At 33.1% G+C, this 25,245-nt stretch overlaps 2 protein-coding genes across 2 annotated transcripts; one reads left to right on the top strand and one right to left on the bottom strand.

The window, feature by feature from the left end:
• Positions 1 to 8,356: 8,356 nt before the first annotated feature.
• LOC7491460 (probable purine permease 4) lies at positions 8,357 to 9,804 on the bottom strand. Its single transcript, XM_002297873.4, has one exon. The coding sequence runs from the start codon at positions 9,595 to 9,597 to the stop codon at positions 8,509 to 8,511; it is 1,089 nt and encodes a 362-aa protein (XP_002297909.3). The 5' UTR covers positions 9,598 to 9,804; the 3' UTR covers positions 8,357 to 8,508.
• A 4,103-nt stretch (positions 9,805 to 13,907) lies between these two features.
• LOC7491459 (DNA replication licensing factor MCM6) lies at positions 13,908 to 19,137 on the top strand. Its single transcript, XM_052451014.1, has 18 exons — positions 13,908 to 14,074; positions 14,200 to 14,361; positions 14,464 to 14,589; positions 14,779 to 14,941; positions 15,044 to 15,237; positions 15,350 to 15,545; positions 15,641 to 15,718; positions 15,958 to 16,187; positions 16,287 to 16,401; positions 16,729 to 16,803; positions 16,879 to 17,019; positions 17,153 to 17,356; positions 17,466 to 17,627; positions 17,714 to 17,769; positions 17,857 to 17,993; positions 18,067 to 18,192; positions 18,516 to 18,646; positions 18,737 to 19,137. Exons 1-18 carry the CDS (start codon positions 13,998 to 14,000, stop codon positions 18,872 to 18,874), a joined length of 2,511 nt encoding a protein of 836 aa, XP_052306974.1. The 5' UTR covers positions 13,908 to 13,997; the 3' UTR covers positions 18,875 to 19,137.
• Positions 19,138 to 25,245: the final 6,108 nt, after the last annotated feature.

Genomic DNA, 25,245 nt, shown 5'->3' with positions numbered 1-25,245 from the left:
AAAATATATATAGGCATTGTTAATATTTTTTTCAATTAGAAATTTTTTTAAACCGTATAGAAATTGATCCGATATGATCTGGTTAACTTGACGAGTTTAAAAGTAACTCAGATAACCAATAAAAATATAGTTTGACTCAAAATAAATATTCAAGATAATATTTTTTTATAAATACTGAAATGAAGCAAACTGAAACAAATCACAAAATTTAATTAATTAATCCAATAGTGAAGAATAAAATTAAGAAAAAAAAATCAATTAGAAAAATGAAAAAAAAAATTGAGTCGACCGAATTCCCGTCAAACTCGCGGTCTAGATCATGAGACTATAATAACCTCATAAAAAGTAAATTGAAAAATAATTATGAAGTTCAATTCCCAATAAATTTAATGTTTGAGGGTGAAATTGAAAGAAAAAATATAGATTAAAAAAACTAAAAGGTCAATTAGAAAATTGGAAAAAAATTGAGTCCATCGAATTCCCATCAAACTCGCAGTCTAGATCATGAGATTATAATAACTTCATAAAAAGTAAATTAAAAAATAATTATGAAATTCAATCCCAGTAAATCTAATGTTTAAGAGTGAAATTGAAAAAACAATATATAAAAAAAAACTTAAATAATATTTTATGTCAGGGAATAAAGTAAAATCTCCTTCTCTTTTAATTATTTTGTTAATAAAAATTATAACAAATTACTTCTTTATTATTTAAAATTTCTCACCGGATCTAATTATGAAATCTAGAATATAATCGATATATTCACAAAAAAAAAATTAAAAAAATCTCAATCACATCATCCAAGTTAAATAATAAAACTTTTTATTTTTTGAATTATACTTCCAAACATTTTAATGTATGAATGGCAAAATACATTAGAAACAACTATCATAATCATGATTTATGATGATGTTTAATGTCAAAAGTATGAAATATACCAAAAACATTATTTTGATGGGTTTTATTTATTTTTAATCTCAAAATCATTTTGTTAAAGCACTTTTGACATATACAAATAAAAAAATATATTATTTTGATTTTCAAAACCAGTAAAAATAACCTCCAAATTTTTCTTTACAAATAGAACTTCTCTTTTGCATATACACCCCATGGATTCAAATTTTTTTAAATGTTAAAAAAAAATTAGATCTTAAGAAATTCTTTAACATCGATATTAAATTTAAAAAAACAATCATTTAAATTTAGTTATTATAAAAATATTTTTTTATGTTAATATATTTTTTATTTATTTTAGCCAAAAAAAAAATTTATTGAAAAAATTAGATTCATTTGCAAGAACATGTGGAATCAAACAAGGAAAATATAATGCATGATCAATCAACTCCATTCCATTATATTCTTCACTACAGTAGATAATTGATTGTATTAAATGACATTACACCCTACCAAACAAATATTGTGTTCAAGTTTTTTTAATGATTCCATTTCTAAGTTCATTGGGATAATCATTGCTCTATCAAATCAAAAATATTAGGTAATTACCATCGTATCAATACTCCTTCAATCCTCATAGAAAGAAACTGATGAAAATTGATTCTTATCAAATCAAGGAGCCTATTTCCAATTAAAACAACTGCAAGACCAGATTGATATAATTAATGGCTTATTAGCTTTGTTGATGAATTAATCCCCATAGCACAAGAATAATCAAATATATAGTCCTTTGATCAATGTTGACTATCCTTAATTAATATTTATTTTGTTCCAAGATTACCTTCTATCCCAATTAATGTTCCCATCTCACTCACTTCTCTTTTATTTTTTCTGTTTTTCAAGAAGAGAAAAAAGCAAAATAAATTAAAAAAATAACATGTAATTGACTAGAGGACTAAGTTACAAGTAGATTTAAAAGCATAGGCATGGGAATAATAGTTTTTACTTTCTTTTTTAGGTAATTTAAGTTTTTCCTGTGAGTTTGATAATTTATTTTGAATTTTTTTATATCGTCACGGTGTCAAGAAAATCCCGATATTGAGTTGATGTTTAGTTTAACAAAAAAAAAAATTATTGCTTGCATAAAAATAAAAATTTGGAGAATAAGATTTTGGCCTCCAAATTTTTTTTGTTTTTAATTTTTATCTTTATATTTTGATTCAAAATTTTATATTATTCATATTTTATTTTCTAAGTTTTAAGTTTGAGAGAGTCACTAAAAAAGAAACAAATGAAAAAGAAAGGAATCATTCGTCCAAACAAGAAAAGCTAATTAAAGTATATGTCAATATATATTTTACTTTGTTTTTATATATATTTCGTGATTACTAGTTTAATACATCTATATATATGATGTTGATTTTAACAAACATTCCATTAATTTTGTTATATGCTTAGCATCATGCTTATTAATTAATTAGTTAAATCTTGATCAGCACATCGAATTAAACTAAACATTATTAGCAGTTTTTTTTCCCAACACTCAATTATCCTTTAAAGTATGGCCAGAAAGCCTCGACTTATGGGATATATACTTTAACATTTACCATCACCTTAATATATACAGTTAAATTTGGTGGGAAAATGGAAAAGAAATACATACAACTTTTCTTCTTTTATGTCTCCAACCCTAGACGTTCCCCTGGACACCTGTTATTGGAATGATTCCAATCAGCACATCAGGTGTGCCAAAACATACTATTCATGAATAATTTCCATGCTGCTATCTCACTAAAGCTCTTGTCAATGCAACTCCCAAATTCCTGCTTTTCTGAAAAAGAAAATAATAAAGCAAAAGTCTAACACGAAGAAAGAAGAGCATGGCCAGAATATCTGAAAAGGGATTCGTCGCGGGCGCAGCTTATTTGACAAGCTGCAACCACATACATACTCATAAAGGAACAGCTGAAATCTGGCTAGCCAGGACGATTTGGATCCACCAGCAGTGTTATAATGTACGTAGCACTGCAGATGCCATCTTTCTTTTAGCTTTGTTCATACATATCGTGTACATATGCCATGCGCTTTATACAAGCTCAGCTCAACTCTTTTGAGGTCCTCATAGGACAAAGGGAAAAAAAAAGTTTGAGAGATTGGTATCGATTTTGGATTTCGGCCACAGTATCCATTCAGATTTAGATTCTCTCCGATCAGCTAATTGTTCCGGAGAATCAATCTTGTATAGTAAATTTAAACCCCAGTAGTACTTTATAAGGTTATCTAGCAGTACTATATATATATCGGTGGTCATGAGCTAGGTTTGAAGAGTTTCAAGATTCTTTGGAGAGCCCGCGGATTGAGATGCAAGTATTTTTATTGACGAGTTAAAAAATCTTGAAACTCTAAAAAATCTCACATATATATCAGGACATCACACCACCGATAAAATTAATTAGTAATGTAATTCCATTTTAAAAACCAGGGAATCACATTATATTCCTCAGAACGTGGGGATGTGAATATATTTTTTCTACTTAAATTAACATCCTTAATTTTTATAGAGCCAGAAAACTTACTTTGAAACCAGTCAAAAATTAATCCATAATAACTTTACGCATGCCATGATCATGACATGTATCTATAAAGAAATGATTTATATGTTGAATGTTGCGTATCAGTAACTTTTTTCCATTAGGGATCAGCGGGGCTCGTTTTGTATCAAAATGTTGAATTGATTTGAAAAACTAAAATAATTTTAGATAGCCCTTTTGATTATTATTTTGGAACAAGAGAGATGCATTAGGATGGTGGGGATGGATAAGACATGTTCTCATGTATTTCTTGTTTAAAAAATATAAAAATTCACTTTAAAATTATTATAAAAATCAATTTAGTTTGTATCTCTGTCCACGGGCTCAATTCCTAACATGTCAAATATTGAATGATAAAATAAATAAAAAAACCAACCACACAAAATGATTCGAAAAAAAACAATAATTAAAAGCAAAAAAAGAAAAGTGCGAGCCCACTTGGGTTGATCCATCAAACTCATGAGTTAGATTATGAAATCAGAATAACCATATAGAAAGAAATACGAAGAAAACCATGAGGTCTATTCTACCAAAAAAACAAATCAATGTCTAGTAACGAGAACAAAAAATATATATATAAAATGACGTGAACCTGTGACCTAGGCCATTTGACTAGAAATATCAAACTTGAAAAAACCACGAAACCTAAATTTTAATAAATCAAATGTCAAATGATGAAAATTAAAAAACAAAATCAATCATAAAAAAAATGATTAAAAAGAAAAAATAGCAACTAAAAGAATAAGAATGAGGGTCAAATTTAAAAATAATTCGTCCACCAAAACCAAGCACGCGCCGCATGTTGAGGAAGAGAATTCCGTGAGGGATCGAATGACATGGTAGGAGCAAATTCTTAACCTTCATGTGACGGCCCACGCACCACCAAAGCGTCGCGACTTCTCTCACACGCTTAACATTTTTTTAATTATTGTGAAGGACTAATTTACCTCTGAAACAACTTTATTATAACAAAAAAAACCCAATTTAAAATATGAAAATGCCCCAAATAGAGCTTAAGTAAATCTTGAAACTAAGGTGATTTTAGTAAAATTACCATGCTAAAAAATGTGAAATCTCAAAAAAAACTTTGGAGACTAATTGTCTAATTTTTTTGCTCTTAAATATTTTTTTTATTTTTTTTATGTTATTGAATTGTTTTGATGTGCTAATATAAAAAATTAATTTAAAAAATAAATATTTTTATACAAAAATAAATTAAAGAACGACTTTTACAACAATAATATAATATCTAAGTGAGGACGAGTCCCAACAAAGGAATATGGCTTGAATTCGGCATACTGAATGAGTGACTGAAATCTAACCCATAATTGAGGAATTTCATGTGGACTATTCCATGAATCGTCACGCACCAAACTTGGAGTTAATTAAAAAAATTCTCCATGTCTAAGTAATTAATCAATGCTCCAAATCATAACCTGGCTAGTAGTATTCAATGCTCATTCAATAATTAAACGAATGTTCATTCATAGATTTTTCTTTAATTGAAGTCTCAAACGAATGTATCAAATTGAGTTGGTACGTAGATAATCTAACCGTAAACAAAAAAAAGTTACTTAGGACTATAAATAAACGATAAATAATTGCACCAAAATAATACTAGCCATGTCACTCGATTATGCATTTAAAACAAGCCCTCAATATATAATAAGATAATTAATAGTTTTAGATGGGGATATTGGAGCTGCTGCATGCACCTTGAGTGGATTCCCAAATTAAATATCGTTTGTGAATTTTGATTTATTTATTATTTATTATTATTATTTGGGGGGGGGGGGATTCATTAGAATATCATGCGATCCAGCAGGATCTAATTATTAATTTTTTAATAATCAAAATGGACAAGTTTACTTTGGTTGACCTTTTCATTATTATTGGCTCATTGTACTTTAGCTTGGTCGTCTTTAAGAAGTTGGTGAAATGACTGTCGTTTTGCTACCCTCTAATTTTCCTTTATTAATTTTATATATATCCGTGTTTGATATCAGCATAATCATTCTCTAACGAAAGAAGAAGTCTGCTTCCTGAAAATATATTAAAATAGAACAAAACAAGAGTTGTATTTGTCTCGTGGGATAAGGTAAAGATAGGCATATCACGTCTTCATAGCCTTTTTTCAATAAAATAAATAAATAAATAAATAAAGGAAGAGGCATCACGCATGCCATAATTGAAGACGCTGTACTGGAATTCAGCCAAAACATTTGTTTTTCTTGAAGTTGCCAGGTAATTACTAGATCTCCTTCCAAAGAGAGAGATAATATATATAACTCTCTACCGAAATCCTTGCTACTGTCATCAACTTCTTCTTCTTCTTCTTCCTGGAAAAACCCTACCGACGATGTCAAGATGATTGCGTCAATGAAATTGCATGCTTTTGTCCCGGGGCAAATAAATCAGCATATATAGCTTTTTATCGTCATCAAACAAATAATTTAAGAGAAACTCTAGGAATGATTTTGAGCCTTTAATTGTGTTTTAAGGGCATCACCTCTATTAATTTTAAAGAGTTAGTTCAGCAGATAAGGAGATTTATTTATTATTTCTTTGATATTTTGAGTTCAAATGATCTAATTAGAGATAATACTTCAAAAAAATCACTAAAATTTTATAAATGAATCGGATCGAAGGTCTATTTTCAAAATCATCCAGGAAAAACTTAGGCTTTACTAAAAAAAGACTTATATATTCAGGTTAAAATTAACTATATATAAGTTATGACTTGATATTTGATTTGGAAAGAAGAAATTAATATTTTTGATGAGTGAAAACTGGTATAGTTGATACACATATACATCCATCGAGATCGAGAGAGAAGAAGAGGGAGTAGCAGCCAGGAAGACGTGGCATTTTTCACAATTCCCCACCGATCTTAGCAGCAAAATATCGGCTTGACTTTGTTTATTATTACAAAGTAATTAAGCTGTGAGATATTTCTCTAGCAGTACCAATCAAAACTTAAACGAGATGTTATACTTGGAACGATGCTGATGCCTCTCTTTTTATATATATATAATCTTAATTAGGACACGTACCTCTCATGGGTTCATATCATCTCTTTATGTGAAGAGAAGTTGTTCCATTCATCACGAAGCAATGATTAAAGAAAGTTGCATTTCAGTAGGATTTGATTACACTACAAGTAAGGGAATATCTCAACGATTTTCTGCTAAAGATGGAAAAACAATTTGCCAATATCTCTAGTTTTTTAAAATGTGGGTGACCCACCACCTGCACTGAAAACAGTTGCAGGAGAGCAGTTGACAAGAAAAGTAGCCTATCAAGAACTTGATTTTACTTAAAGAAGATAATAGCTTGGGAGACAAGATAATCATATATCATATTAATGCCCATCTACATTATCACTAGTCTTAGGTATAGCCAGGGCATGTGGATTGGAAGAGCTTTCTAATCAGTGCAGAACAAACCAAAAATAAAAAAGGCCAGAAAGGAAAATCCACTCTTGTAGCCGACAATTTCTATGCTTTTGTTTTATTTATAATTTCCTCTGAAGTTGATTTTCGTTTCATTACTATAACCGGGGGGGATGCTAACTCCTAGCTTTTGTTTTTTCTCAGGTGTAAGCGAGTAGATTTGTTAAGCAATGATGCCGATCGATGGATGTTTCTCGCTAGTGGAAACACACGAGTGCCCATTACTGCAACGAGCAACCCCTCATTTTAATGTATTGCAAATAACCAAGATAAATATATATATATATCTTCATCAACAGAGAATTTAACAAGATTTATGACAGGTTCCAATAAAAGTTAGAGGCGTTTAACTTCCACAATTGCAATTAAATATATCGTGGTTTAAAATATATTATGTATAATCAGTACTGTTAGGATGTAAATGCCGCTTAACATATATATAATAGAGAGAATTATGGATTGTCATTGCAAGATATGTTTATAGTAGCACTTTCATTAGTAGAATTTGAAAGAAAAAGCCACCGAAAACCAATATTCATCTATATAATATATATCATTATAGTGTTTTACTTGTTCAATCCCTCAGTTTCAGGTTTTATAATTGCTTTCTCATATCTAAAATTCTATTATAGCGAAGAAGAAGAATAAATGAAAGGGAAAGGTTTCATCGCCTCATCCACCACAAATCCAACACTCCTTCTGCAGTTTTGCTCCGGGCCGGGCAGATCCATTACAGACCGACTACTGTGACAATATCAAAACATCTTTCGAAGAATTAACGTATAGAATACAACATTAAACCATTATTTAAAGTGATAGTTATGGTCGGAAGCAATGAGTCACACCTTTAAGAGCATGCACGTACATGAACCGTATTCATATATTCAGGAGTACTATCCCACTGAAAGGCTTACTAACTGTTCTTTACTCTCGCCTGAAGTAAAAAAGTAAATTAGTGTTCATAAGGAAATTACATTACAGAACACTATATTTGCATAAATAAATAAAAAGAAATAGAATTTCAGTCTTTTAGTCAATAATCCAAGAATCAGTTGGTCTCCCTACAAGAATGGCCATTTAACAAGGACTTTCAATTCTTGTCTATTATATCTTTTTTCCTAATGGTCTTTTCATAAAAGAGCTACCACTTTTTCTCTGTTTTTCTTTTTTTATGATTTTAAAGAAGGTATGGTGTGATATTCAAGCAAAATTACTTGAATTTGAAGCTATATACAGGAAGAGTCTTGTCAGGGAAGAAGAAGAAAAACTCTAGAATTAAAAGAGAGAGAAAAAAGGAAGGAATTCGGTGGATCTATCAGCCTTTTTTTCCCCTAAAAATAAATAAAGTCAACCTCAAAATTAATAAAATCCACCATATGATATAATCCTCGCGCTAATTTAATTGTAACTGGCAATTAATTAACAAAAAGGATCAACATGGTAATTATTATAATGGGGTCGATAATACCAATATTGGACAATGAAATGGAATCAAACTCATCATCTTGTCTCCAATCCCTCGAATTATCTTTTCATTAATCACACATAAGATACTACTAATTATTATTTCTCTAAACATTGTTGGCTGATACAACGTTCTGAGCCATCTCCATCCCATGATTTTTATTCTCCTTCTCCTTTTCTTCTCTCATTTTAAGATACATACCATAAACATAAGAACAAAAACCCCACCCACAAAGCACAGTGGATACTACCTTGACACCACCAAACTCATCTCCATAGACCAGCACCCCTCCTAACACGTTCATGGCCAAAAGGGCAGTCATGCAAATCCCTCCTGTTAGTGATGATGTTAAGAAAACCATTCCTGCTGTGCCCATGAAGCATAGCTGCCATGTAACCACGTTAGCGAACACCGTCACCCAGTAAATCTCTGGTCCTTTATCAAATTTGACTTGGCTCTCTCTCTTCATCTCTGAAAAACCACCGTCTGATGCCATCCCCGCGGTGGCCAGAGCTGTGGCTGCAATCTCCATCACTAACTGCATTTCCATCACCATCTCATAACAGTAGATCCATTTGTATATCTTTTCCATGACTGGTAAATATAAAGCAAATAACAAGCCAGCTCCTATGGTTGAAAAGAAACCAACGAAGTATTTTGCACGGGTTAGTCCTTGAGGTTTATCATGGGTTGAACCTAAAGCCAAAAGGACTGAACTTAGGGTCAAAAGGACTACACAGTTGAGATTTTGAAAGGTGATCTTTTGTTTTACTATGATAACCGAGAGAATAAGGTTGAATACAAGTTGAGAAGACAAAAGTAGAGATGAGGTTGATACTGGGAGATAAGAATTGCCCCATGAAAAGAGAAGGTTATTCAGGCCTAACATAAGACCTATTAAGATTGATAAGATTAATATCCTTGGAGTGAAGTGACTAAAGGGACGTCTATCAGTGCATTTGAGGACATAAAAAGGGAGGTAAATGGGGAAGATAAGGAGAGGGAAACCAGCAGATTGTACCCATGTAGATACCCATCTGCTTGAACCGTGATGGTTGAAATAAAACTTTGAGAGTAAGCTCGAAGAGAGTGAGCCCGCAAAGAGGAACAGGTAGTTGATCACCAAAAGAAACATGTATCTCTTGTTCGTCTTGGCCTTCTGGTCTTCTTGCACTCTAACTGAATTATTGCTCATGATCACTAGTGATTGTGAAGATGAGAAATCTTTGTGTAGCTTTTGCTGTTCTTGAATTGTTTCGGTATTGTTCTCGTTGTTCTTGGTGGTGGTGTTGTTTAGAGCACTTTGAGAGTGGAGATGGGATTTGGGAGAATTTGGAGGTGAAGCTTGTGCCGAGATATATATCCTTTAAAAAGGAGTTGAAACTAAGGAGACGCATAGTCTCTCTTGATAAGGAGATGGACGACTTTTGCTCCTAGCGTCTTATACGAGTAGTAGTGTTAAACAGTACTAGTATTTAAAAAAATATATTTAAATCTGATTTATAAAATAAATAATTCAAATACACTTGATAATTTGTAATACTTTTGAATCATATCACTAGGGATCAAAGTAAGTTAAAAAATGAACCTAAATCGCAACTTTAAATTGGATTCTATGTAAATCGTGGGGTCTCTGGATTTTTTGGGCCATATACGTGAAGTTTCCGGTGAACAACTTCAAGAGAAGAATCCAAGGATAATTAGTAATAACCTTCTAATATAATTAATCTGAATATGCATTTCTTCTCTGCCTTCTATTGTTTTTTTGTTTAATTAGAGTGCAGTTACTCTATTAATCATGAATATAATATCTAGAGCCATGGGAATTCTTTGGTGGAAGTTCATCTATCCTACTGGTGTTTAATTGACTTTATCCGAACAAATTATCAAATTATCTTATCTTATCTTATAAGTGGAGTCATTCTCATTTCGATAACATTTATTTTTAAAAAAAATAAATACTTTTTTTATGAATATTGTTATCTTTTTATGGTCATCAATATATGTAAAATTTTAAAAAAATTTGCATGCTAAGATATTGCTCTATCATTGCGAGCAAATTTGAGTTAGGCGGTCAATATGATCTCATCAAGGCCTTGAGTATACATGAATGTATTTGAACTCATTCCAGACATAACCCAAGAAATGGGCCAAAACCCAAAGTAATCACTATCATCCCTTGATCTCGATATCAATACTCGTATTTTAAAAGTGAAGATTGAGCTTTGTAATTAGATTTGGATTGCAAAATACTTTTTTAAAATTAGTATTTTTTTACCAATCATGCATATACTAGTTTTGGCAATTTTTAGCAAGAAAATAATTTATATTTTTATCATTAGAAATAATAACAACTTTTTTAAGGTAAGATGTTTAATTTGAGATGATTTTCATTTTTTTTTAATTAGCATAACTAATTATTTACCTGTAATTTAGGAAATCATTTGGGGGTTTTCTAGTTATCATGAGCTAAGTGGCGACTACTTTTTCAATTCTATCCCTATCAATCATAAAACAAATCGAGTTTGTTGAGATGTTCCGGTGAAAATAATAAAAGGTAGAAAGGTAATATTTGGAAAATCACAGCAAAGGGTTGGGGCATACCTAGTAATATAAAATTATTTTTTTATATTTAGATTTTTTTCTTAAAAAAAAAAAGTAGAAAACATGTTTGTTTATTAAAAACATAGAAAAGAACAAGAAATATATTAAAATTATATTTATTTTTATAAAAAAATCAAAACCATGTTTATAATAGTCATATTCTATGTACATGATAATTTAATTATAAAGTATTTATTTTATTTCTATTTAAATGAAAAGTTATTAAGAAAAAGTTATACTTAAAAAATAATTAATAATTATATTATTCATCATTTGAGTTTTTTTATTTGAAAATAATCAAAGACTTGTAGAGAAAAACAGTTAAAAAAATCTTTAAAACCTGTCTTCTAAACTTGATATAATTTAAATAAAAAAAAACAGGATAGAAAAATATTATGTTTGAACAAGAAAATTCAGTTTTCTGGTCTCCGATTTTTCAAAAGAATAGATTATTATTTTATTTCAAATATTAGTCTCTGGAGTTTTTGGCAATCAGAAAAGGAATGTACAGATGAAGAGAGAGGTTGTGCTTCGAAACGGCTAACCTGGACTGCTTCTTGATCCAGATATCAACCACCGTATGAGCATGCAACGATGTGGTGTGCTGGCAATGTTCGAACAAGAAAAATAAATTAGTTTTGTTTATGAATATATTTATTTATTTTTAATACAAAACCATCACGACAATAAAAAAAAATAAAACAAATTTAATTTTAAATAAAAACAAATTAAAAATTTTTAGTAACGAACGGCAGCCACATTCCATGCAAGCTATAGGCGTGATGAAACTATTGCTGTGTTTAGTGGACGCTCCACTAAACGACAATATGACTTGTCATAGTATGCATAAGAGAGATTAAGCTTTGTTGGTTGTTTAAAACGACAATGGCGGTTCTAGTTTTATTTTTTATTGATGAACTATTTTGGAGATTCATCAACTCTTCGTTTTGTATTTAAAAAACATCCTTTAATATATTTTGTTACTTTCCTATTATATATTAGGGTGCTTTTCTAGTTTTTTTTCTATTTAAAAATATTATTTTTCTATTTTATTTTATTTATTCGAAATTATTAGGGTTTTAAAGTTTTTTCCATGTAGAAGGTTGTAATATGTTGCTGGGAAATTAAAATATAGATGAATAAAATAAAATATTTTAAAAGTCTTCTCATAAAAATGAGTTGAGATGAATTCGGGTTATAGATATGCTCATGGACAGAAAGCAACAATTTTTTTTAAAGGAATGTAGTATAAATTGTAATAAATAAATTAAACTATTTTAACTTTTAATTAAATCAAGATCATGACTTAATTTCTGACAAACATTTGATTTGAGTTAAAAGTTTTTTTTTTTTTTAGTTTAACGTGGTTGTCCGGGCTAGCTTGCGCGCACCTCGACTAATCCCACGGGCCCTGAAATTAATGACCATGTAAGCCTCCAGTGGCCATCATATGAGCAACCACAGGGCTCGAACCTGAGACCACAGAGAGAGCAAACCTCTTGGTCCCAAGCTCTTACCACTGGGTCACCACCTACATGGTTAAAAAAAAGTTATGTCAACATAAACATGCCTATAACTTTTCATTTAGTGAGAGAAAAAAATTCAAATCAATTTATAAAAAATATATTAAATATTAATAAAAACTAAAAAAAGGGTTGATTTACTGTTCACAGCATCATAAAGCATTTTTTTTTATTAGAATAGGGTTTTTTTCTTAATCTTTTCCTATACCTTTTTTTTTTAGGTTTTTGTCTTTCTAATTTTATTATTCAACATTAGTTTGATAGAGAATTATATTTTATGATTTGTTTTTATGTTTTTTAAAGGTTTATCCTAGTGTTATGATCTAAGTTACGAGTTTGACAGGTTAACTCGAGTATTTTTTAATTCATTTTTTCCGGTTCTTATCCTTCAACATTGATTTCATTTTAAGAATTGAAATTCATATTTTTTTTTTATTTGTTTTCTATGTGTTTATTCTGATCTTATGATCTAGATCGTGAGTTTGACAAATTAACTTCAATTGATTCAAGTAATTTTTTTTAGTTTTTTTTAATTATTGTTTTTTCCAATTTCATTTTCAATATTGGGTTGATTAAGATTTGAAATTAATTGAAATTAATAATTTAATTTCTATAGAGTTATTATGGTTTCATGACCAGATTCTTGGTTTTAATATGTTAACTCAAGTCATTTTTTTAATCCATTTTCTAGTTTTATCTCTTAATATTGGGTTGGCATTAGAAATTAAATTTCATAATTTATTTCAACATGCTTTTTTCTTTTTATGGAATTGTCTCAGATTTATAACTTGAATCACAAATTCAATAGTTTAACCTTAAACGATCAAATATGTTGCCTTCTCAAATTTTTTTTTTAAGATGTGTTGGAATTTTTTTTTATCAAACTATATTTTTATTGGTAATTCAAATTGCCTTTGACCCGCTAAGTTAACCAGATTACACTAGGTTAACCCTAAAATGGTTTTAAAGTTTTTTCTACTAAAAAACATATTATAAATACCTAAATATATTTTTTATATTAAAAAAAATTTAATTGAATTCGCATTATATCTTATACCAATAAAGTAATAATCATATTAAATAACTAAATTGCAATATAGTTCAACATTTAGTCACATAATTCATTCTCAAAAAACCCTTAATTAATTTTCTTACATATTAAAAAACGAAACTACTTAGACTGTCAAATATTTTTATAGGTAAACACAGTGTTATTAGAAAGCCTAACCACGAACGTAAAATAACGGCATAGCCCATTGCGAATTGGGCCATCAGAAAGCCTAATAATAAACTGAATCCGGCCCATATCGTACGCAATTCTGGCGCGAAAGAGCTAACCCCTCCACTGATTTCCCGCCAAACAGGAGGGCATAATAAACTAATTTGCGTTGCCTTGCCTGTTTCCGCCATCGAACACAAACCCACTAAAGCTCTTCCATTACAGAAACCCATTTTCAAATTCAAAACAATGGATGCATTCGGCCGCTACTTCGTCGACGAGAAAGCTGTCCGTGTTGAGAACATTTTCCTCGACTTCCTCAAAAGGTTAGGTTTGGGTTTTTTCTATTTTTATCTCGGTTATATATATGTATATTTAATTTAAGACAAAAAACGAGTTACTATAATGTTTTATTGAAATGTTTCTTTCTTTTTTGGTTTGTTTGGAGCAGTTTTAGATTAGATGGACAAAATCGTAATATAGGAGAACCGTACTACGATGCTGAGATTGAAGCAATGAAAGCGAATGAATCAACAACGATGTTCATTGATTTCTCTCATGTCATGCTTTTTAATGATGTTCTTCAAAAAGCCATTGCCGACGAGTACTTTAGGTATACAAAAAGAAATGATTTTGAATTGAAATCTGTTTAAGAAAGGCGAAACCACAATCCCCATTTTTGTTGATTTTGTTTAATAATGATGGCGATTATTAGGTTTGAGCCGTATTTGAAGAATGCGTGTAAGAGGTTTGTGATGGAGCTGAGCTCAACGTTTATATCTGATGATAATCCTAACAAGGACATCAATGTTGCTTTCTTTAATATCCCTTTTTCCATGAGGTACTTCTTCACTTTTTTCCAGTATAATATTCCTTTATTTTTGTTATTTTTGTTGACGGGTTTAATGAATCCCTAATAGCTGATTCTATATACACTGTTCTAGTAATCACTGCCTTAGTTGATGAAAAAGAACAAAGTAAATTATTGTTATTATTCCCTCAATTGTGTAGTGGGCTACCTTGTTTACAGATTGAGAGAGCTAACAACAGCGGAAATTGGGAAACTTGTGTCAGTAACCGGAGTGGTGACTCGCACAAGTGAGGTAAGGCCGGAGCTTTTGCAAGGAACTTTTAGGTGTTTGGAATGTGGTGGTGTTGTCAAGAATGTTGAACAGCAATTCAAATATACTGAGGTCAGTTTGTGCATTAGTGCTGTATTGCAACTTTAGTTTCAAGTTTTATGTTTTGTTTGATGCCAATTGTTAAACCTGTTGCTGGAATTGCGAGTTTTGCAGCCAACAATTTGTGCCAATGCGACATGTTCCAATAAAATGAGATGGGCATTGCTTAGGCAAGAGAGCAAATTTGCTGACTGGCAGAGGGTGAGAATGCAGGAAACCTCTAAAGAGATTCCTGCCGGTTCCCTTCCCAGATCCTTGGATGTTATTGTTCGCCATGATATTGTTGAAAAGGCCAGAGCTGGTGACACGTAAGATATTCTTATGCGTTAATTACTCTGGTTATCTCTAGTGTTTCTTTTCTCTTTGAAGTAAATGTTGGATTTTGTGTGTAATTTGGCTTCAAACTTTGATTGCTTCCAGGGTCATTTTCACAGGCACTGTGGTTGTTGTACCTGATATATTGGCATTGGCATCCCCTGGAGAGAGAGCAGAATGCCGGCGGGAATCTTCTCAGCTTAAAAATTCTGCTGTTGGTGGTGAAGGTGTCAGAGGGCTCCGAGCATTGGGAGTGAGAGACCTCTCTTATCGCCTTGCATTTATAGCCAATTCAGTGCAGGTTGGTCTACAGCATGGCTTGCTTGATACCTAATGTTTGACCATGATGGATGTGTATTACAATTATTTGTGATTCATAAATGTGTCTTTGTTTAGGTTTGTGATGGCAGAAGGGATACTGACATCAGGAATAGAAAAAAGGCTGTTGATGAAGATGATAACCAGGAATTCACGGTCAGTTGTCCTATTTCTGCTTTTTTTTTATTATTATTAATTCTCTATGCCCTGACTTCTAATTCATATCACCATATCTTCACACTACACTAACCCTATGATAATATTAGCTACTGACATTCTAGATAAATGTAATATCATTTGAACCGTGTCATGTTTATTTGAGGGTCATGCTCATGTTGTCATATATGTGGTTAGAGTAATATACCAGACTTTTCTCACTTCATTTTACTTGACAGACAGAGGAGCTAGATGAAATCCAAAGAATGAGAAACACTCCTGATTTCTTCAATAAGATTGTTGATAGCATTGCTCCAACTGTTTTTGGTCACCAAGATATCAAACGTGCAATCCTGCTCATGCTCTTGGGTGGCGTTCACAAGTTCACTCATGAGGGTATTAACCTTAGGGGGGACATCAATGTTTGTATTGTTGGTGATCCCAGCTGTGCAAAGTCTCAGTTCCTCAAGTATGTTGCCTTTTTACTCTTAGTATGTGATTCTTCTGCTTCTTGTTTGTTCAAGTCTATGCAAGGGAGGCATTTGTTTATACGGGTCTGTTCTTACAGGTATGCTTCAGGTATAGTTCCAAGATCTGTCTACACATCTGGAAAATCATCATCTGCTGCTGGGCTGACAGCATCTGTGGCCAAAGAACCAGAAACTGGGGAATTTTGTATTGAGGTAGCATTCACATGATGTCAGCACTCTTTTGTTTTAGTCCAAGCAGTTGTGGCACCTGTTTACAGGTGCTCCTCTGGACAGCAAAGATCAATACCCTTTCTCTTTTGGAAGAACCTGCATGGCTCTATGACTCTCTAGATTCAAGCAGTTACTAAACATCATCTTGAAGTTTGGTTTAGATTAGTGTGCCTTGCCGTACTCTCTAAGAATGACAATGACAACAGTTTTGAAATGACACATGATATTGAGCATTCATGATTTCTATTGCAACTTTAAATCTTTGATCTTTTATTTTTCTGATTTAGTGTCTGACTTTTTTTTTCTCAGGCTGGTGCATTGATGCTTGCTGACAATGGCATTTGTTGCATTGATGAATTCGACAAGATGGATATTAGAGATCAGGTAATTTTCTTTCATTAAAGTCTAACTTGACATTTCTAATAGCGATTTCTGATATCAATCTAAATGAACATGAAGGTTGCAATTCATGAGGCCATGGAACAGCAGACAATAAGCATCACAAAAGCTGGGATACAAGCGACACTCAATGCTCGAACATCAATTCTAGCTGCAGCTAACCCCGCTGGAGGACGCTATGATAAATCTAAACCGCTCAAGGTGAGAAATTGTTTCACCTGATTTTAAAGCCATGTGAATAACTACAAGCTGACTCTTTTATGCCATTACCTGTTTTATCAAGTTAGATCTCTTTTTTTCCCCAGACTAACTGTTTCCAAGTGTTGTTGTCCAGTATAATGTGGCTCTCCCTCCTGCAATTCTTTCAAGGTTTGATCTGGTATATGTGATGATTGATGATCCAGATGATCAAACTGATTACCACATTGCGCACCACATCGTAAGAGTTCATCAAAAGCGTGAAGAAGCTCTTTCTCCTGCATTCACAACTGCTCAGATAAAACGATACATTACATATGCGAAAACCTTGAAACCAAAGGTTTGATGTTAATACCTTAAATATATAACGTGCACACACCAATGACTTTGTTTTGAGAATTCTTTCACTGTACCTAGCCATGCTTTAGCAGACCTAAATCTTGATGCAGCTTAATTCCGAAGCAAGAAAACTGTTGGTGGACTCTTATGTTGCTCTTCGCAAAGGTGATACAACTCCAGGGAGTAGAGTTGCTTATCGAATGACTGTTAGACAGCTGGAGGCACTGATCAGACTGTCTGAGGCCATTGCTCGAAGTCATTTGGAAACTCAGGTTTCTAATTTGCCATTTGCATCTTGAGATCGATATGCATTGATTGCATTTTCAACTTAGACCTGAGACAAATAAGTTTTTTACAGGTACAACCACGACATGTTCGTGTAGCAGTCAAATTGCTGAAAACATCCATAATCAGGCAAGAAAATTTGGAAAAGTGCTGACATCTTTCTTGATTTTTCAAGTTTTTCATAATTATAATACGTGCCTTTTGTTGTGCTTGTAGTGTGGAGTCAAGCGAGATTGATCTATCTGAGTTTCAAGAAGCATATGGTGATGGTGGTGATGGTGGAAATGATGGTCCCAGTCAAGGTGATGCCCAGCCAAGCAATGCTGACGCTAACCCAGTTTCAGAAAACACAGGTAGGCTTTTATATCCTAAGTTATTTATATTTTTTTTATTCAAACTTTTCACTAAACTACAGAGATTGCACAGAAAATGGAGCGGCTTCTGCTAGCCGACAGGGGAAAAAACTTGTAATAAGTGAAGAATACTTTCAGAGGGTTACACAAGCACTGGTCATGCGCCTTAGACAGCATGAAGAAGCTGTGATGCGAGATGGTAAACTGCAAGACCCCTTTCATTCATGTTTCATGATATTTATGTTTTTGAGTTAGTCTATTTTTGCTGCTATCATTACAATTTAGGTTTTCACCTCGAAGCATTTATATATTTTCTTAATTTTGCTTGAGGGCCTAACCTATATATGTTGATTGGGAAAAAAACCCTATGTAATGAGCGCACTGGAAGTTGGACCCTAGATGCATATTGTACAGTAATGATCTGTGCAATAGTAACGAACCAATAGATAGTAATGAACCAGTAGGCCCTTTCCTTTATTCACCATATATACTGTCTGAGGCATGTTCTGCTACCAATTTCAGGGACGGGGCTGGCTGGAATGAGGCAGGGAGAGTTGATAAGATGGTATGTGGATCAACAAAATCAGAAAAATAGCTACAGTTCCTTGGAGGAAGCAAAGAATGAAGCTTCCAAAATCAAAGCCATTATAGAGGTAAAACTAAAAATATCTTGAGTCTAGCCAATATATTTTAGAAGTTCTATGCGAGTAATATATTGGATGGGACAAATGTTTATATTGCAGAGTTTGATTCGGAGAGAAGGCTTTTTGATTGTGGTAGATGATGGCAGCCGACCAGAAGCAGAGGGTGATGGTGCTAGGCAGTCATCATCAAGAGATGACAGGATATTGGTTGTGGCTCCTAATTATTTGGTAGAATGATGTGATGCCTTCACAACTCGGTAACCAGAAGACTCGTGCATGGTGCATGGTGCATGGTGTATGAGGTCATGCTAAGTTAAATGTAACTTAACCATATATACATGCTGCAAGTTCGGCTTTTCTACAGCCAATAGTTTTTAAGTTCACGGCAGCTGAAAGCTTGGCATTGGAATCAACCCATTGTTCTAATCGTAAATGCATTTGTAAGATCTGAAAATAGCATCTAAAGTTTGGTAGGTGATTAAGTGATGTTTTTTTCTCCATGATTGTTATGCAAAGCGCATATGTTTTATGGTGGCACAGAGCCGGACTTTCAGGTACTAGATTCAGCAGCACCACTTGCATCTGCTGAAAGTGCTTAACAGAGAAGAGATATTAGTACGGATTGATAACTCAATTCTGCAGCTAAGATTTGCAGATCTCAGCGACTGCCGACTCTGTTTCACAATTTCCATCTGCAGGAGAGGGATGCGTTATCCTGTTCTCCCATGTATGATGCCTGAATTAGTTGCTCTTTACAATGAAACCTGACATTATAAAAGTCGACTAGTTTTTTTGAGTTCCGTAGTTGGATTCAACAAAAGCCTAACCGAAGTCTTCATTCCAACCAAGTATAATGGCATGAATAATCTGCCAAGTTAAGCAGCATGGCGATTGATTCAGCTAGATTTGATGAACTCGTGAGTGATAGCCTCCACCGAACACGTTATCGTGCTGCTCTCCTCGAAGAATCATCTCCCTTGATCTCAGCCTGGCTGTACAGGTTGAGCAGCCAGGGGCTTCGCTTAATTCATTCATCGCTAAAGCTTTATATGCCAGCTTTAATTAGTGAAAGCTTCTTAACAATTAAAACCAACGTATTTCCATATTTGTGGCTGATTAGACATCAGAGACGACATTTGTTCTTACTGACCCATCAATTTCGAATCTCTATCCTAGTACAAATGAGCTGTCTATGATCATTTCTAGTTTTGGAAGCTAGAACGCCAAGGCTCTCAACTTTCCATCTTGTTGCTGTCTTGCACTTTAAAATAACGCCACCTACCCTCACTTCGATGTCTTGCTCTGATGAAGAATTTCTTGCACAAGTTTAGCGATGGCATTTCCTATGTAGGGCTATCACAGATCAAGGTTATGAATGAAATATGTAAAACTACGTATCTGTACAGTAGAATTGGTGGAGCGAGGCAGCTTACCTGTCATTATGCTGTGATAGTTGCCAGTTAGACACGAGCCAACGAGGTGATAATGTGAGTCCTTGTCAATAATTTTTTTTTTTTTTGAGTTTTCAGCTTAAATGTGAGTTTTTAATTATTTTTTTTCTGATGATAGGTTCTGAGCTCTGGCTTAAACTTGGGACATGATAAAATCCTGAGGAACATTAGGGTCAGTTAATCCTTCTTTCTGACTGTTCAATTTGCATTGCAAACCCATCAATTTCTTTCCTTAGGTTGCCAACTCCACGTCTTTTGTGGGCTTCTTTGTCACCTGCTAGTCGACCCCAACTACCATTCTCATAATTTAATTTTTAAATTTTTCAAAAAACAAAAAGAAATAAAAAATGAATGAATTGAAGATTGTGTTAAGAGAACACAAATTGAAAGTTTAAAGTTTGGGGACTACTAAGGACTGAATTATAAATTTGGGGTTAATTTGGTCAAAAATTGGAAGAATTGGAAGTTTGGGGACTCAATTGAACTTGAAATTGTTTAATTAATGAAATAAGGGACCCAATTGTTAAATATCAGAAGTTAAGGGGGTAAATTGAAGATAGCCATTTCAATAAAACCACCGCCGTTTCTACTGTTCATCACCTTCCTCAGGAGACCGATGCAACAGGAAGAAATGGCACCAAAACCGGACCACGTCTCCTGCCCACGATCTCGTTTCCAGATCGATTAACAGTCCTGCAAGAGCAGGACTGTTCACGGCTTCATTTGCAGGAAGAAATGGCACCAAACCCAGACCACGTCTCCTGCCCACGATCCTGTTGATTAACAGCCAGAGGAAAAAGACACGAACAAGAAAAAAACGAACAGAGAGAAATAGATAGACGAACCACAGAAACAGGGAAGCAAAACACAAAAGAAAACAGAGAGGAAACCAGAGGAACAAGCAAACACAGACAGAACAAAAAGAGAAGAACGAATAACACAGAGACAAGACGAAGAACAGGAGACAGAGCATCTCAAGTGAAGCTCTCAGCATTGTTCAGAAGGACGAAGAGACCAAGACGAGCAGTAACAGAGGAGAAGGCTTTTGCATTCATCATAGAAGTGTCATCCGATCAGCCAGAAACGATCGCTCTCACTTCGTCTTCGTCTCCAACGGTAACCAGGAAAGTCCCTGCTGCTCTTCCTTTGCAATATAATTAATTTGGTACTGTCGATGTGAATTATAATTACATCGTTCTGTATGAAGCGTGCGTTAACATTTCACGCACGCTTGCAGCTAGCCGGGTCACTGGCTTCTCCCAGTGACCAGGCCGGGCCGGCTGGGTACAGCCCAGCCCATATGAGCTGAGCTGGACCCAGCCTAAACAATAAAAAATAAATGTATTTTTTTTAATTTAAATTTTACGGATTCATTTCTTAGTGTCAGAATTACGAATACTGCATATTTTGAGTTACGCAATATTTAACAATGCTAAAGTTAAAAATATTCATAGATAAATATTCATTGATACCAGTATAGTTTTGAAACCTGTCCCGGCCCGGGACCCGGGGCTGGAACCGGGCCGGGTTTAAGAAAAAAATAGGAAAAGGAAAAACCCGGGGTGAATTGGCGGGTTGACCCGGCCTAAAACCTGATTGCAATTCGTTGAATTTTATTTTTTACTAAAAAGACGTCGTTTTGATTTTTTTTTTAAAAAGAATTGACCCGAGTGACCCAGTGACCCGGTCAAAACCCGGAACCCGAGCGTTGGACCGGGCCGGATTTCAAAACTATAGATATCAGAGTCAGGAATAATACAGGAAGACCATAAAAATAGAAAAAAAAAACTTTTAGCAATTTAATACAAAACAAGCAATGTAACCTGCTTTAGGTAGAACGCTTAAGGAATGCTAATATATTGTTTTTTGTGTAACTAGTCCCATACCATAAAATTATAATTAGGATTTTTAGTAACTAAAATACTTCTTAAACATGAATTTTCCTCCACAAGATGTGTCTTTTCATTTCATTATTTTTTTTTAGCGTAGGTGTCCGGGTTAGCTTGCGTGTACCTCGACTAATCTCACGGGTTTTAAAGTTAACGACCATGTAAGCCTCCAGTGACCATCATATTAGCAACCACAAGGCTTGAACTTGAGACCACAGGAGGAGCAAATCCCTTGGTCCCAAGCTTTTATCACTAGACCACCTACTAAGTGGCCGTTTGGTATTGTGGTTGCGGGTGAGGTTTACCCGTAGCCACAGATATTGCTGTTTGGTTAAGCAAAAAACACAATTTTATTTTGGTAAGACCCACCATAAATTGGGGTTGTGTCGCAGGTTTAACAAAAACATAATTTATGTGCTTTGCAAACAGCAGCTCCTCCACTGTTCACGTGAACAATGGAGAATAAAGAAAAACTGCAGTAAACAAGAAAGGGAAAGAGCAAGCTTTCGTTGAAAAAGAAGAGCAGCCCCAAGTTCATTGAATATTGATCACTTGCTAATAATACTGGATCCCTTATCAAGAGCAATGAAGAAAAACAGGACAGGTAAAACGAGGAAAATCCAAGTAGATCCTGTAACATAAAAGAAAAAATCCAAGTAGAAGACAACGAGCGCAGCCTACGCTCGGGACCCAATTTAGGATTGTGGAAAATTACCTCGCAAGATGGCATCCAAAGTCCAAAGATTCATCTGAATCGCCAGGCTGCATTAATAAGAAATCAATGGGTTATTCATTTGTAACATAACAAACATATCACTGTGAATCTTCTCCATATGGGTTTCTTGCCAAAAATTTTGAAACCAGCTACAATATAATTCACTTTCCACTGTTCACGTGAATAGTAGAGAGCGTATCCACTGTTCATGGTCGGACCGAGTCCGACCCAAACCTAAATGCCGGGTGTCTGGGCTCGTCCCAGTGAAATAAAAAAAATCCAAAACAATTTTTCAGATATTGTGTTTTATTTGAAAAACTAGTGTTTAATATTATTCAATGACACTATATAATTATATTAGAAGGAGATCGTATGATGACGTAACATTTGCAGAATTTGATCGCAATCTCAATTTTGTTCCTGATGATATTTTACATGATGTTGTTTCACGCTTAGAAAGCTATGATGTTTCACGCTTAGAAAGCTATGAAAACTGTAGTCCTTGTCGGATGGATTTCGTATGTAATGGAATTGCAAATAGTTTAATGGAACAATAAAAAATAATTTATATAAAGTATTGTTTATTTCATAATGTAATAGCAGTAGTTAAATGTATAATATTTCAATTAAAAACCATCAATATTAATATGTTTTTTTTAGTTATTTTATAACCTCAATTTGAAAAACATTTTCAACTAAACACATTAAACTACCTTTTGTTCAACCTCGATTTCAACCACAGTTTTAACCAAACATATATTTTTCCAAATCAACCTCAACTAAAAATATTTTTTGTAAAATAATTTTTTTCGAATCACAATCACAACCGCTATCATAATACCAAACACACTCAAATGATTAAAGTTTGCCGTGATTTCTGTCCGACAATCATATTTATGTATATCAAAAGATTCAAGAGAGACAAAATCATGTACTGCATGTAATCTTAATTACAGACAGCCAACGGGGGCTAAAACTGGGGATTTAAATTTGAGCGAAGGAAGTGCATCATCATTAATATTCTGAAGACGAACAAACAGATAAATAACCAAGTAGTCTTAATCGAAATGCTCAGGTTGGAAAAGACTTGCAAACTTGGATAAGATTATTGGATGTAAGAAAGACAATAGAGAAGAGCCAATCAAATTACGGTTTCGTTTTCAAAATGACGAAGAATCCATAAAGCAGTCCTTATCAATGGAGTTCTGCACTCAAACGTCAAGTTCGTCATCTTCTGTTTCTTGGTTAATGATACAAATGCGATTGACACTAACCACTATCTTCGTCACCTGCTCTGCTCTTCCTTAGGTCTACCAATATAACCAGCAGTTCAACATCTGGGCTTGCCGTGACATAACTACTCTCAAGCTGATACCATTCCATACTTCAGAGCACAAAACTTGTACCCATGAAATCTGTCCGCACAAATTTATTGAAACACATATTTCTAGACTGTAAAACTTAATGACGAGAGTTTGTTCTAATACGGTAACCTCAGAGCAGACTTTATAAATGAGTAACTAAAAACTACTCTAAAAACCCCATCACTATACAGTTCATTTATACAGGCTGGTGAAGTTGCTGTTCCCTCGAGACTCCTGTTTATTTTTATGTTTTAAAAATATTTTTTAAAAAGTTTAAATTTATTTTACTTTAAATTAATTTATTTTATGTTTTTATATTATTTTTATAATATCAAAGCCTCCGCTTTCAATCCAATTTCAAATCATTTTCTTTTTATATATAAAGCAAATTCAAATCAATGTTTAACTTTCATAATGCTATAGTTTTATCATTTAATCAATTAGTTTTTATCAAACGAAAGAGGTATTACAAAGACGGTCTTAAGAACACACCTTTTATATTAATCTAGTATTTTTAAAATTTCTGGAGTGTAATAAAACACAAAGAGAGACAGATCAAGCATCCATGTTTGGCCTTACTTTTTTTATTTATATTATCTATTTTTTATTTCTTTTTAAAAATATAATAAATAAATTTTTTTCTGTCACAATACAAAAAATATTTACATCCTCAAAGTTCAAACTCATAATATATAATTTATCATACATGCTAATCAACTCTGCTTCGAGATAAATTTGTTATAAATCAATTAAAAAATATATTAAAATATTTTATTATTTATATTAACAGTAAATCACAAAAAAATCCATTTTTTAATGTGTTTAGGATATATATATATATATAAAACGTTTCCCGCCTTGTGGAAGTGTATTTGGGAACGCGGTGTAAATCACGTTTCTAAAAATTTTGAATTTTTTTTGTTTAAAATAAAAATTTATTTTATGTTTTCAAATCGTTTTGATATGCTCATGTAAAAAATAATTTTTAAAAAATAAATATACTTTATTTTGATATATTTTTAAGCAAACAGTACTTTAAACTGTCATTGTTACCACTAGAAACGGAGCAAGAAAATAAAATTAAAAAGGTGAAGATTTTAATTGTTTAATATTTATATTTTTCAAAAGAGGAGCTGAAAAAATAATTTTCTTGGGTCGGGCCGAGACCGCCCTCCCTGTACTCCGCCCC

The sequence above is a fragment of the Populus trichocarpa genome, chromosome 1 (assembly GCF_000002775.5).
Source record: "Populus trichocarpa isolate Nisqually-1 chromosome 1, P.trichocarpa_v4.1, whole genome shotgun sequence".
Lineage (NCBI taxonomy): Eukaryota > Viridiplantae > Streptophyta > Magnoliopsida > Malpighiales > Salicaceae > Populus > Populus trichocarpa.
Note: the sequence above shows the minus strand (reverse complement) of the source record. Positions and strands in the feature narration are given on the sequence as shown.